A 13,154-nucleotide genomic window follows, 5' to 3' on the forward strand; every position below is an offset into this window, starting at 1 on the left:
AGAAATGCCCTACTGCCCAGGCTGCAGAATGGAGGCGGAAGGGCACATCCCAGGGAAAGCCCCTCTACACACATACATCTGGGGATGGGGTAATCATCACGCTCCTCCATGGTGGCAGGTGACCACCTCCATCTTTGGACAACTCTAATAGAAAATTCTAGGCCAGGTGAGGTGGCTCATGCCTATAATCCCAGCACTTTGGGAGGCAGAGATGGGCAAATCACCTGAAGTTAGGAGTTCAAGACCAGCCTGGCCGACATGGTAAAACCCCGTCTCTAGTAAAAATACAAAAATCAGCTGGGTGTGGTGGCACATGCCTATAGTCCCAGCTGCTTGGGAGGCTGAGGCAAGAGAATTGCTGGAACCTGGGAGGCAGAGGTTGCAATGAGCCGAGATCGTGCCACTGCACTCCAGCCTGGGCAACAGAGCAAGACTCCATCTCAGAAAAAAAGAAAAAAGAAAAGAAAATTCTGTCTTAGCGTTATCGTGAACTGAATCTCAGCTCCCTTCACTTGTGAATGAAATCCTTGAGCTATCCCTCTTTCACAAGACGGGCCTTGGGGTACTGCCCCCAACATGGGTGGTCTCTGCTTCCGGCTAAACATCCCCAGTCCCTTCTCCTTTCCCTCCCGCCATCACCCTAATCCCTCCAGAAGCCTGGCCCACGGAGGGGACCACAACCCCTCAGCCTGCAGCACCCCATCGAGCGTGGTGTGGCTTGCACCTCCCTCAGCTGGGGATCTTTCCAACACAGTCACCTGGCTCCCACCCCAGACCTTCTGAAGTTCTACTGTCCTCCGAATGAGGTACAACCTGGATATCAAGGATTTTGAAATCTTCCCTGGTGGCTCTATTGTGCAGCCTGGGACAACAGGACAGTTAGGACAGTGCTCACAGGTGTCACATGTGAGAGGGCTCCGAGGGGGAGCCCATCCCTCGCGATCTCAGGTTGGGAGGTGACTGACGCCCCGCTCTACCCCCACAGCTGTCCTGAGTGTCCATCAGGAGCCCACTGTCACTAGAACCCCGATCCCCTGCCCTGCTCCCTCTGCTGCCTCCTCCTGCCTCCAGCAGGCTCTTCTCCCATCTTCCACTGCCCTGCCTGCAGCCAGGCCTGACCATGGCCTGGCCACACAGTCCCAGCAGATGGCAAGACCCCTGCCCCATTGTCCATCCATTGCCAACAATTCTCAGGTATTCAAGCAGCACCCAGAACAGAGCACAAGGACATCTGGGGCCGTGTAACTCCCTGTGGTGGGGCTGTCCCATGCCTTGTAGGATGTTCAGCAGCTTCTCTGGCCTCTACCCACCAGATGCCAGTAGCAACCCAAGTGATGACAACCAAAATTGTCTTCAGATGTTGCCAAATATCTCGTGGGGGGCAAAAATCACCCTTGGTTGACAGCTGCTGGCCCAGAGTAACTGACATTGCCTGATCCAGAAATTGCACAGGGCTGCAGGGGAAAGGCCCAGGGGCAGCACCAGGATGACAGAGTCCCGGGCAGCACGAGCAGGAGTGGGAGGCCCGGTTTTTGAGCTGCAGGTCTGGTCTCTCGGGCTCTCATAGCTGGGGCTTCGCCATCTCAAATGCCATGCTGGGCCGGGCAGGTACTGTCCATGAGGGAGGCAGGTGGACTGCCATGAATGGGAGAATAAGTGTCCTGAGAAGGGAGCTGCCTGCCCCAACTCTGCTCTGGCCAGCTGCTGCCAGCAGGAGCCTGGTGGCTCTATCTTCCTGATTTTCAAAAAGGGCCAAGCATCAGGATTTTCTGCTGACCAAAAAAATGGGAAATCCCTTCCACTGAGCTATCTGCCCTGACACATCCCGCTCAGCAGCCTCACAGCCAGAGGAACCAGGGATCTCACACCCTGTTTCACAGCTGGCAAAATGCAGATAGCAAAGGGAAAATGTGACTGGGCTGAGATCCCAGAGCAAAGCCGCCCAGCCTCAGCATGATGCTCTACAATAAGAAAGACTTTTTTTTTTTTTTTTTTGAGATGGAGTCTCGCTCCCTCTGTCGCTAGGCTAGAGTGCAGTGGCGCGATCTCGGCTCACTGCAACCTCTGCCTCCTGGGTTCAAGTGATTCTCCTGCATCAACCTCCTGAATAGCTGAGACTACAAGCATGCACCACCATGCCCATCTAATTTTTTTTTTTTTTTTTTTTGTATTTTATTAGAGACAGGGTTTCACCATGTTGGCCAGGATGGTCTCGAATTCCTGACCTCAGTTGATCCACCCACCTCACCCTCCCAAAGTGTTGGGGTTACAGGCATGAGCCACCGTACCCGGCCAAGGAAGCCATTCTTAAAGAGCCTCAGTTCCTGGTGGGAGCTCGTGGCAGCACTGAGGCCCACGGTGAGGACCAGGGGACAGATGGCAGGGGCCGGGCACCTACACACCTGCAGCCTCCCCTGAGTCTGTTTTCCCATCTCATTCTTCAAATGACACCTTAGTCAGAAACAGCCAACAGGACAGCGCTGGATGCCATGGAGTGGGAGGAGGCAAGCACTGTAGATGCTGGGAGCCCACCCCTAAAATCAACAGCACAGAGCACATGGGGTAGAAAGTGGGAAGCCTGTGCAATGGCTGAGGAGAGAACCCAGGGGTAGAAAGTGGGAAGGCTGAGGAGAGAACCCAGGAGGCCCCCCGCCCAGCTGGGCTCTGCCAAGAGCCCCCAGTCATCACATCCCCTGTGAGATCCAGACTAGCATGGCCCCAGAGAACAGGCTGGAAGCCCCAAGCCACCCCTTCCCCTGCAGACCTCCACCTGCCCCACTCCCCCACAGACCTGCTGAGGGCTCAGGCCCTCTGGCATGGGGCCCAGCTCTGGGGCTGGGGGCTTGATGTCCGAAACGCTGACCTCCAGGAGCCCCATATCCTCCTCCTCCGAGTCACCTGTAAAGTCAGATGGGCTGATGACACAGCTAAGGCAGGGACAGCACACCCTTCTCAGGCCTCAGGAGCTGAGAGCCCCCCTAGACCAGCCTTGGACCCAGGTCCTAGGGCACGAGCAGCCCCTGGGGCCCCGTGCGGTTACAGCTGCCCGGTTGCTCCTTCTCAGGAGTTCCCTGCTACGTCCCAGGGCCTGGAACAGTCCATCAGTGAACAATTGTGAGTGAGTGAGTGAGTGAGTGAGTGAGAGGGTAAACAGGCAGAAACCAAAACCACATCCTGCAGGGCCTGGGCTCTCGGCATCCACGCTGCCAGAAGCCACTGTCCCTGCTCAGGCCCGCCCGCTCTGGCCTGGCGAAGGCCAGTCGCCCGTGTCCCCATCACTAGGAACTAAAAATAGTTTTCTTCTGGAAGTCTAAAAGGGGGAAGAAAATAAGCCCCGAGAAGAACAGGGCAGCGTGGTTTGGCATTTTCATTTCCAAAAGAAAAATGCAGAGCTAAAGGGAAAAAGTTCAACGGGAGCCTGACAGGCAATCCCGGCTGTGAGTGGAGCTGGACCTCAGATGGAGGACGGAATGAGATGGACAAAGGCCCAGGCCTCTGAGAGTGGGAGGAGGTCAGACAGTGAGGGAGGCTCCAGAGAGGGTTCCAGTCCCCACCAGAGAAAGGTACAGGTGCTGGGAGACGGGACCCCAGCTGCTGAGGGGCTCTGACTCCAGCGGTGGCCGTGGGCAGCAGCAAATGGGAGCTGTGAGGAAGCTGGGAGGAAAGAAGAAGCGGCAGCGATCCCAGGGGTGGGAGGGGGCAGGGACACCCCAGTAGGCCCTTACCTGAGCAGGAGACAGAGGAGGAGGAGGAGGAGGGACAGCGGATGACAGCGTTGGGGTGGGGGTGGTGCAGGCCCTCCTGCCGGGCCCACATCACGCCCCGGGCATCACTCCGCACCCACCCCAGCCGGCCTCGCAGCTTCCTCTTCCCCCACGAGCTGCTGGGTAACATTCTTGGCCTGTGATTCGAGCCCTGCCACGGCTATTAATATCGCCTCTGCGGGGAGGGTCACTTCAGGAAGGCGCTGGGCTCATGGGCGGGGTGGAGAGGCCTGAGAAGAGCCCTGGCCAGCCTGGGGTTGGGAGGGTGACCCAGGAAGAGCTCCCAGCCAGCTGGCCTGGCCACGCTGTCCTTTCTTAGGACCATCTCAATGAGTTTAGAATGGCCACTTGGCCGGCTCCCTCCCTCATCAAGGGTCAGTGCTCCCCGAAATGCAGAGGGAACATGGACAATTACTGAGCACCCACCTTCCAGGCCTGCACACACCTACCTGGTTTATCACCGCACCAAGTACACGGGTGGGGCTCAACCCATTTTACAGATGAAAACCCATTTACAGCCTGCCGCCCCAAGAGGGGGAAAAGTGCAAGGTGACATGGCCAGAAGGCCACAGAGCCAGGGTCTGAGCAAGCCAGCACGAGGCCATCCTAGCACCAAACGCCTCCACTTAGGGTCTGACTGCCCACCAAGAATAATGCCTGCTACATAGGACTCTCTCTGTCCTCGTACTACCTCAGACATCCTCACCACAGCCCTACAAGAGAGACAGCCACGCCACTGTACGGATGAGGAAACCGAGGCACAGGGAGGTTAAACTACAACATTTTCCAGGAGGACACAGGCTCTCAAAGTTCTGCCTGGCTTGAGGCCTGTGTTTCTTTCACTGCACCAGGCCATGTGCTGAGGGCGGGCAGCAGACAAAGCTTACTTCCTTCCAAGGAGAACTGGCACCCCCAGAATTCCACCAGCTGTGATCCCACTGTACTGGGATTCTTTGTCTCCTTGTCTGTTGCCTCCAAAGATGTGAGGTGAGCAGCAGGGGCTGGTCTCACTTGGCCCTGTCTCACCAATGCCTGGGAACACATCAGGGGCCCTGACCTAGACATTCTCTGGAGGAATGGACCAGAGCCTGGTGGGAACCAGGAGTGAGGGTAGGCACCTGAAGACGGGTTCGGGGGAACAGGGGCAGGACTCATGTTCACAGCTGTGTCCCAAGGCTTTAGGACAGTTCCTAGCACATAGTAAATACTTAATAAAACTTGTCACATGAATGACCAATTGATGAAATCTAACCATGAGACACTTCTGTGTAAAACCCTCTACTGACCTTCCGGCATCCTTAAGACCAAAGGCAAATGCCCAGCAAGGCTGACAGAGCCTGTACTGACCAGACCCTAACCTATCACGCCTGCCCTCACTCCCGCCACCTGAGGCCTCCTCTATCCCTTCCAGGCCGGTGTGTCCTCAGCCCTGTCACAACCTCTCTGTGCCTATTCCCTCATCTGCTGCGTGGGAATGTGAGAGTTCTCTGCACCTTGTGTGGTGAGGATGAGGATTAAGTGAGGAACTGCAGGCTCATAGGAGAGCACCTGGCACACAATAAGTACTCAATCGGTGCTGACTAAGAGCATCTCTGGAACATCTCGTACTTTCCCACATTCGGGGCTCTGCACACCCGCTTGCTCCTCTTCCCAGAGCAACCACTCTGCTCCACCTGGTGACCTGTGCCTCCTCCTTCCCTGATCTGTCATCCCCCAAGTCCATCCTCATTTCCTCCATGCCCCCCAGGGCACCCCAGTGGGCCACTTGTCAATCTGTCCTGTCATTTCCCATGTCCGTGTCTGTCTCCCGCGCTATGCCACCAGCTGGCCCCAGAGGCACTGCTGATACATGCATCCTGGGTCACTGCACGCAGCGCCGGCTGTGGCGCTTAGTGGGATTCAGTAAATGTCAGCTGGTTGGAGAGATGGGTGGATGGATAAAGGAAGGAGGGAACAGGAACAAAAGAGATGAGGACAGGTGAGCCAGACAGCGCAGGGGGCAGGAGGCCAAGACAGCTGTGACAAAAGCAAAAGGGACGCTGAAGGGAGAGGCCCAGCTCTCCCAAAAGAGACAGACCACACCTGCCAGAGGAAGGGGAGGCACACTGGGACCTACCAGGATCTTTGGGACCCAGCCCGCAACCCCCACCGCCAGAGAAAGCCATACGCCAAGTGGTACCCACCCAGCATGACCACTGGGGTGTAAAGCAAAATCCCACCCTCCCGACCCGCAGCCCAGAGCTGGGCACCAGACCCTCCCGCTCAGGCAGCGCCTCACCGAGGACGTCCTTCCTGTGCAGGAAGGAGACTTTGCGCATGACGGCCATCCGCGTCTTCTCCAGCCCATCCTTGGTCCCGCTTTTGGCGGCCTTCATGAGCTGGGTCATCTGAGCAAAGGTAGAGAGGCTCATCAGGGAAGGGACGGCCTGGGATGCCTGCCACCGAGGGCCACCTGCCTCCCCGGGCCTCAGCCTGCAGAGGTCAGAACCACCCAGACCCTTCCCTCCCAGGTCAGTGAGCAGAGGCCAAGGACGCCAGTGGGGGTGAGAAGGTGCATTCATGCCCAGGGATCTCCCTCTTTATGGGCAAGAGGGGGCCATAACTGATTTTTTTCCCTTCGGGACAGACTATGTGAACAGATTTGAAATCCAGGAGATGATGTGACCTGGCGAGGAGTGTGGCAAGGGGTGCTGGAGACCTGGAGTCCTGGGCCACCCCCAGGTGGCATGACTCTGGGCACGTCACTGAACGTCACTGAGCCTCCATTTCCCCAGGCAAAACTGAGGAACAGCAAAACCTGTCCTTATCAGGGTCTGTGAGCACCAAACATTCCGGGTCTGGGAAAGCTCCCTGAGCAGCAAAATGCACTCCATGATGTTGAACATGACCTTAGGAGCAACTGAAGGAGATGTGTGCACACCCCCATCCCATCAGCCAAACCCAGCTGAGGGACCCATCCCTTGCCTCCCCTAAAACAGCCAGGTTTCTTACTGAGCCACTGTCTGGGAAAAGGAGAAAAGGCTGAAGTTGCCAGAAAGAAGAGGCAGTTTCCTCTGGTGGTGGGGAGGGGATCCATGGACACGAGCGTAGCAAGCTAAGCAGAATGTGAGAAGTAAGGAGAGCGTGTGCCCAGGAGGGAGAAGTGGACATCCAGGGCGATGGGGGAGCCCAGGCCTGAGACAGAGCTGCTGTCCCCTCAGCCAGTCCTTTGTCCTCCCAAGCCCCAGCTCTGGCCCCTGCATCTTCTCCAACACACAGCAGCACCAGCTGAGAGAAGGCTCTGCCATGACAGAAACACTTGTATCTGCCCTGTCCAAAATGGCAGCCACAGGCCACATGTGACCATGGAGCACTTGAAATGTGCTGGTGCGAGGAAGGACCCAAATTTCTAAGTATATTTAATTTGTTAATTTCCATTTAAAGAGCCACATGCCTATCATAATGGACAGTGCAGTCCTAAGAAAACCTTCTCCTTCCTAAAACTCTCTACTGAAGGTGGGGAGCACTAATCTGTTGGGGGTGTCTCTGGTCTCTGCTCTATCACCTCCAATAACCCCTTGGTCCCCACTTAAGTATCCAAGTACTTCTTGGGGGTCTGGGCAAGGAAGGGTTGCTGAAAAGCCACCAGGTGCTGTGCATGGGGAAGCAGGGGTGATGGCTTTTAAGGAACGAGGCTGACCTTCTGGAAGGAACCAGCAGCAGGGAAAAAGAAGGAAGTTCCCTGCCTGCCCTGCATTTCTACGGGACAATCCTAGAGCAGTTGTGCTTGGCCTTTTCTGGGGTTGGGCAGGGGGAGTGGTCATAGAGGCCTTTGAGAATCTCATGAAATGGATGGCATAGACGCTCATCTTCTTGTTGGGGGGGTGGGAGGAGGGGGTCACACCCTCAGAGATCCGAAACCTCTGTTCCAGAATCCAGTTTCTGTCCTGGCAGAAAGCCATCAATGGTGCTGTCATGAGCCCCACAAAGTGGTCTTTCAGGGGATCATCTGAGGCCCTTCTCCCAGCATTTTCCTGGGCAAAAAAAGAACAGGCCAACACCCTAGAAGGTGTCCCTGAGTACACCTGTCGAATCCACCCCTTCCCACAGTGTGTGGCCACACCAGGGGAAATGCCCGGTCTTAGACTCTGCCCTTCACTAGCTCCGGGCCCCTCTCTCAGCCTTGGCTTCCTGAGAAGTTAGACCCACCCCCACCCTGGGTTATAGCCCTCTCGGGGGTATCTGTGAAAGGTCCTGTAAACTGTAAAGGGTCTGCTCTCCTCCTCCGGGAAGGCTTCACATTCCAATAAAGTGGGCAGCACTGCAGGATGGAGGACGTTTGGGCTCCAACACGCAGCAGACCCGAGTTGGAATCCCAGCTCTATCGCTGACCACTGGTGTGGCCACTAGCCGGTTACTTGACACTAAAAGATGCAGAAAGGCAGCTACTGCCCAGAGTGCCACAAGGACAGGGTGGTCAGGTGCGTAGATAACAACAGCCACTGTCCACTGAGCTCCTAGACCCAGCACAGCACCGCACACCCAACAGGCCTGACCATCCACCCTCACAGCCACCCTGGGGGCCGATACTATGAATGCCCCCATTTCAAAGGCAAGGAAACCAAGGCTCAGAGAGGCCAAGGGGCCTGCTCAGGATCACACCATGAGGAAGTGGTGAGACTGGGATTCAAACCAGGCCCACAGACCTCGACAGTCCATGCCTTCGGCCAAGACACACAACTGGTGCTCAGTTAAGGGAAGCTACTGTTATCGACATGATCATTATCCAAAAGTTTAAGAAAGTACTGTGATTTCTCCACACACTTCCTTATCCTGGATTCCTCTAAACAGTGTGGAGAGATAGGAACATTCAATGTCACCAACATTCACGTTTTTCAACGTGTAACCCCAACTGTGCAGATTATGAAATGTGCAGATTCCTGAGCCTCGTCCCAGACCTACAGAAGTGGCACCCTTGGGACTGGAGCTCAGGAACCTGCATTTTGAACACAGCACCCCAGGTGAATCCAAGGGTCCTAACGTTTGAAAACCCTCCTGGGAATTCTCGTGGGCTATCAGGGTTTCACTTGCAGGTGGGGAGAAAGATAGGGGCGAGAACATGGAAGGGAACACATGGCTTAAGGCACCTGCCAGTTCCACACAGATGTGAGGGTGGCCAGGGTCCAGGTCTCAGGACAGCCCTGGGACTCAAGGGTGGGCCTGGGAGGCTTCGTGGTACCAGGGCAGCAGGAAAGGCCCCTGGAGGTAGCTGCAGCTGGAAACAGCTCCCATCCAGGACTTGAGAAGACAGACAGACAATACCTTACAATCGTACTTGTGCTTCAGCTCCTGCATGTCTCTCCCCCCAACTCTCAAAGCCAAGATGTCTCTCTTAGTCCTGGCGTATCTCTCCTTTAGCCTAGTCAGGTCTGGAGAAAGCTGGAACCCCAAGCGGCCAGGCAGAAGGAGAGCAGGTGAGAGCAGCAGGCGGGACAGGGAGGAGACAAAACACAGACAACAGGGGAGAAAGGAGACTCAGGTAAAGTGCGGATGGACAGCTCGGGCAGGCGGGATGCGGCACCCCAGGTCCCAGGCAGCAGTCCAGCCAGATCCTGCTTGGAATCTGCTCCAGCTGTGTCCAACCCCACCACGCCAGGCAGCTGGGGGCCGGGTCTCTGCAGGAGGGAATCTGGGCTGCTGGGGTGGAGAGGTGGGAGGGGAGCAAACCCAGGCCTCCTATCTTAGGGAAATGGGAAAATGCTCTGAGGGCAAGGACTGTGTCTTCTCCCCAGCCCTGTGGCCCAGCACAGGGCTTGTAACATAGGAGCTTCTTGATAAGTTTGTGACATGGACAGATGGCAGGTGGATGGATGGATGGAATGAGGTCGGGGGATAAATGGGTAAGTGGGCAAATCCACAGAAAGATGAATGGATGGGCAACAGACAGGCAGGTGGGTGGGTAGACGAACAGACTCATAGAGGGATGGATGGATGGATAAATAAATAGATGAATGAATGGATGGACAGATAAACAGATGGATGAGCAAATGGATAAATTTGGTTAGGTGACTATATAGCTGGGCAAATGGACAGATGGATGGATGAAGAGAGAGTCAGATGAAGGAATAAGAGGATGGATGGATGGATGGATAGGAGAACGGATTTAGGCAGTGCTGTGCTGGCAAATATTTAACAACCAGTTCTCCAGGAAAAGGGCCCTGCTTTGAAGCATTTCCATGGCGTGAATACTTCCACCAATTCCAAGCTATCAAATTGACATCACTGAATGGGAATTTGTAAAGAGATGCTCAAAACTGGTTCCTGAGTTCTTGTGAGCTGACACTAGCTGCCTCTGGCACACTGCTGGAGGATGAATGGAGGGAGGATGAGTGAAAGGTAAAGGGAGAGAGGGGGATGGGCAACTGGATGGAAGAATGGATGCTCAGCTTACAGACTATCTGGAGGATGGATGAATGGATGGATGGATGAACAAACAGATGGGAGAACAGGTGGATGGACAGAAGAAGAGATAGATATTCAAATGCATGAACCATATGAGCAACAGTGATATTTGGTAAAGTACACAAAAGACCAAGACAGGTGCTATTTCTAGAGAAGTAGACACAAGGATCAAGAGGCAGGTAGGCCTACTTCAAATCATGGCTCCCTGCTTACTAGCTGGAAAAGTCTCTACCTCTCTGAGTTGCAACTTCCTCACTGGTAAAGTGGCCATAATAATAGCCTCTGCATAGGGTTGTTGAGAAAATTAAATGTACATGCAAAGCTGAGAGTCGAGAGCTTATTAAGTATTCAAAAAATGGAAGCCATTATTATCTTTCAAATTGCAAGTGCTCAATATTTGTTGGGTGGGTGAATGGATGAGTGGATGAATGGATGGATGGATGGATGGATGGATGGATGGACAGACAGACAGATGAGGCAAATGTGATGTTGCATTCTACATCATTTAAATCTCTCTGAGCTTTACACAGGTTTTCTGATCAACAAAATGAGAATCTTAACAACAATAATACTGACCACTTAGGGTACCACTTAGGGTAAATGGCACTGCTTTGTAAAGTGCACCATTCTAGGCAAATGTTCAATATTGTCATGCAAAGAAGTATGCAAGACAGGGGTCTCTCGGAGACCTACCCAGACTCCCAAAAAACTGGGGAGTTTGGGGTTTGACCTGAGTCATGTTCATCTATAAAATAGTTTCACACAATAAAATCATAAAGTCCCTGGGTCTTCTGGTGCTCCCTCCCTTCTTTCAGGGTCAGAAGAACAAGGAAATGTCAGGATCAGAGGCCGCTTGCTGAGTTGGCCAGATCAGAGCAGGGAATGGAGCAGGCTAGGCCAGGGCTGGCATTTCTGTAATGAATCCACGAGTTCTGCCCAGTCCCCATCCAGCTGGATCAGAGACCTTGATTTCAAAGAGGTCACTGCTGGAGAGTGCAACAGTTCAATGCAATCCATCCCATAAATGGAAAAAAAAAAAAAAAAACCCACAGACCCCAGATTGGCACCAGCAGGACCACTTGTTCACATAAGAGGATGAGGCAGTTGCTTCTACTTGGGTCCGTGCCCTTCTACAGATCCCATGGTCACTTTTTTTGGTAAGAGTCCACCTGCCTAGGGATGGCCTCTACGGATATCTGAAGAAGGGGTTCCATTAGTTCTCTTGCAGCTGGGCAGGGTGCCTGGCAATGGTCAGACTCCAAGAACAGGACAAAACACATCCCCAGATCCCTGCTGTCCTGTGCCCACAGCACATATAACACATAGCCAAGCAGCAGTGGCCCTAAAACATGCAGCTGCTGCAATGCCAGCGGGTGAGCAAGTGCGCCCCAAGCGGCTCAGGAGGGTGAAGCACCACAGGCAGGCTCAGTAGAGTCCCTGGCAGAAGCGGGTACCTGAGGAAAAGCCCTCCACAACCTCCTGTCTCCCTAGGAGCCTGCTGATCAGGGAGCAGGTGGGCCTTGGCCACAGCCAGAGAAAAAAACTCCAAGTGGTTAGAAATCCCAACAACTGTGCCACATAGTTTGTCTGCTGAGGGAGGGTCCAAAGCCTCCAGCTTGAGAGTGTGAGGGACACGAGTTCACAGGCAGCCCCCAGAGGTCCCATTCCCAGGGCCAGGCCATGGTGAGCGTGGCCCAGCATTTCTTGGAGTGCTCTGTGAGCACCTTGTACTCCCTGGGGGCAGAGAGCTGCTTAAAAGGCAGATTATCGGACCCCACCCAACCCCTGAATCCGAGTACCCGGTGAGGCCCCTGGCATCTGTGATTCAACCAGTTACCCGTGTGATCCTGATGCCTGTGCAAGAATGGGGACCACCACTGGAAAGCCTGAATTCAGCATCGTCATCCCTCCTTCCCTCTCAGAGACACACATGGTATCCTCCTAGTCCCAGCAAGAGGGCCGGGGCTACCATGGGAGAGAAGGAGGAATGCCAGAGGCTGAGGCTAAAAGGCTAGGCCAGGACTCGAGAGCCCCATCTGGTCACACTGCCCAGAGCAGGGCTGGGACACACCGGTCCTGCCATAGGGAGAGGCTACTGGGGGGAGTGGGAGCTTCATAACCAAAGCCCCCTTCCCTAAAGCAGTGCATGCTGCCCCTTCTGAACTGCAGGAAGTAGCAACAAGCTATTCCTGGGCTTCTGCCTGGCCTGCTCCTGCAGCCTGGATCACCTGTTCCATCTCCTCTGGCTCCTAAGCCCAGCTCCAGCTCACCACTCTCAGAGGCCTCCTCTGATTGGTCGCATCAGTCCCTACCCCTATCAGGCACACAGCCAGGCTGGACAGAGGCTCAAGTTTACATAAAGGCATTTTTGTCTTCATTTTGTTTTGAAGGGCATGCTAGTTTATTTTTGAAAATTGTACCACACTGATCATGATGACCAGCATTTTGTCTTCATTTTTGACAAATTGTTTCCCATTCAGTGTCTCCTGTGGACCATAAAGGTTCACTGAGTACAGATCAGATCTTCCTGTTCCAATGTATCTCATCCCACAACTGAAGAAATGGACTAGGCAGACAGTAGGTGTTGTAGTAAATGCTTCGCTTTTTGGCTAGCAAGACATTAAGGCTGTTTCCCACAGCCCAGCCTTGGAGGCCCATCCCTGGAAAGTCCCAGGCTTGCTCAGGACTCAGGGAGCCCATCTTGGTCTGAGGAATGGCTGCCTGAGGACTCAGGTGCTGGTGTTCCTCTGGCCAGCATGCCTCTCCCAGAGTGGATCCCCCAAACCCAGAAAAGGTGGGAGAAAGTTCCCTGTCTTGTCCCCACCCTGCCCATGCAGGAATGGCCCCAGGTGGAGCTCTCCTGCCCTGCTACCTCTTTTAAAAGGAGCTTGAGGCTGGGCACGGTGGCTCACACCTGTAATCCCAGCACTTTGGGAGGCCGAGGCAGGT

At 54.4% G+C, this 13,154-nt stretch overlaps 1 protein-coding gene across 13 annotated transcripts in view; it reads right to left on the bottom strand.

The window, feature by feature from the left end:
* Positions 1–13,154, bottom strand: part of ARHGEF10L (Rho guanine nucleotide exchange factor 10 like) — a 185,791-nt gene that overhangs the window by 77,747 nt on the left and 94,890 nt on the right. For 7 of the 13 annotated variants that reach the window (XM_033228101.1, XM_033228097.1, XM_033228103.1 and 4 more), the window contains exons 8-10: positions 9,066–9,182; positions 6,043–6,151; positions 2,792–2,898 (exon numbers count right to left, since the gene is read on the bottom strand). In XM_033228101.1, the coding sequence (XP_033083992.1) occupies positions 2,792–2,898; positions 6,043–6,151; positions 9,066–9,182 (333 nt within the window). Of the gene's footprint in view, positions 1–2,791; positions 2,899–3,725; positions 4,297–6,042; positions 6,152–6,561; positions 7,917–9,065; positions 9,183–13,154 lie in introns of those variants that run through there. The other 6 variants (XM_033228106.1, XM_033228105.1, XM_033228104.1 and 3 more) reach the window with 3 other exon arrangements.

The sequence above is a fragment of the Trachypithecus francoisi genome, unplaced genomic scaffold, assembly GCF_009764315.1.
Source record: "Trachypithecus francoisi isolate TF-2019V2 unplaced genomic scaffold, Tfra_2.0 Lachesis_group12, whole genome shotgun sequence".
In the NCBI taxonomy this organism is placed as follows: Eukaryota; Metazoa; Chordata; class Mammalia; order Primates; family Cercopithecidae; genus Trachypithecus; species Trachypithecus francoisi.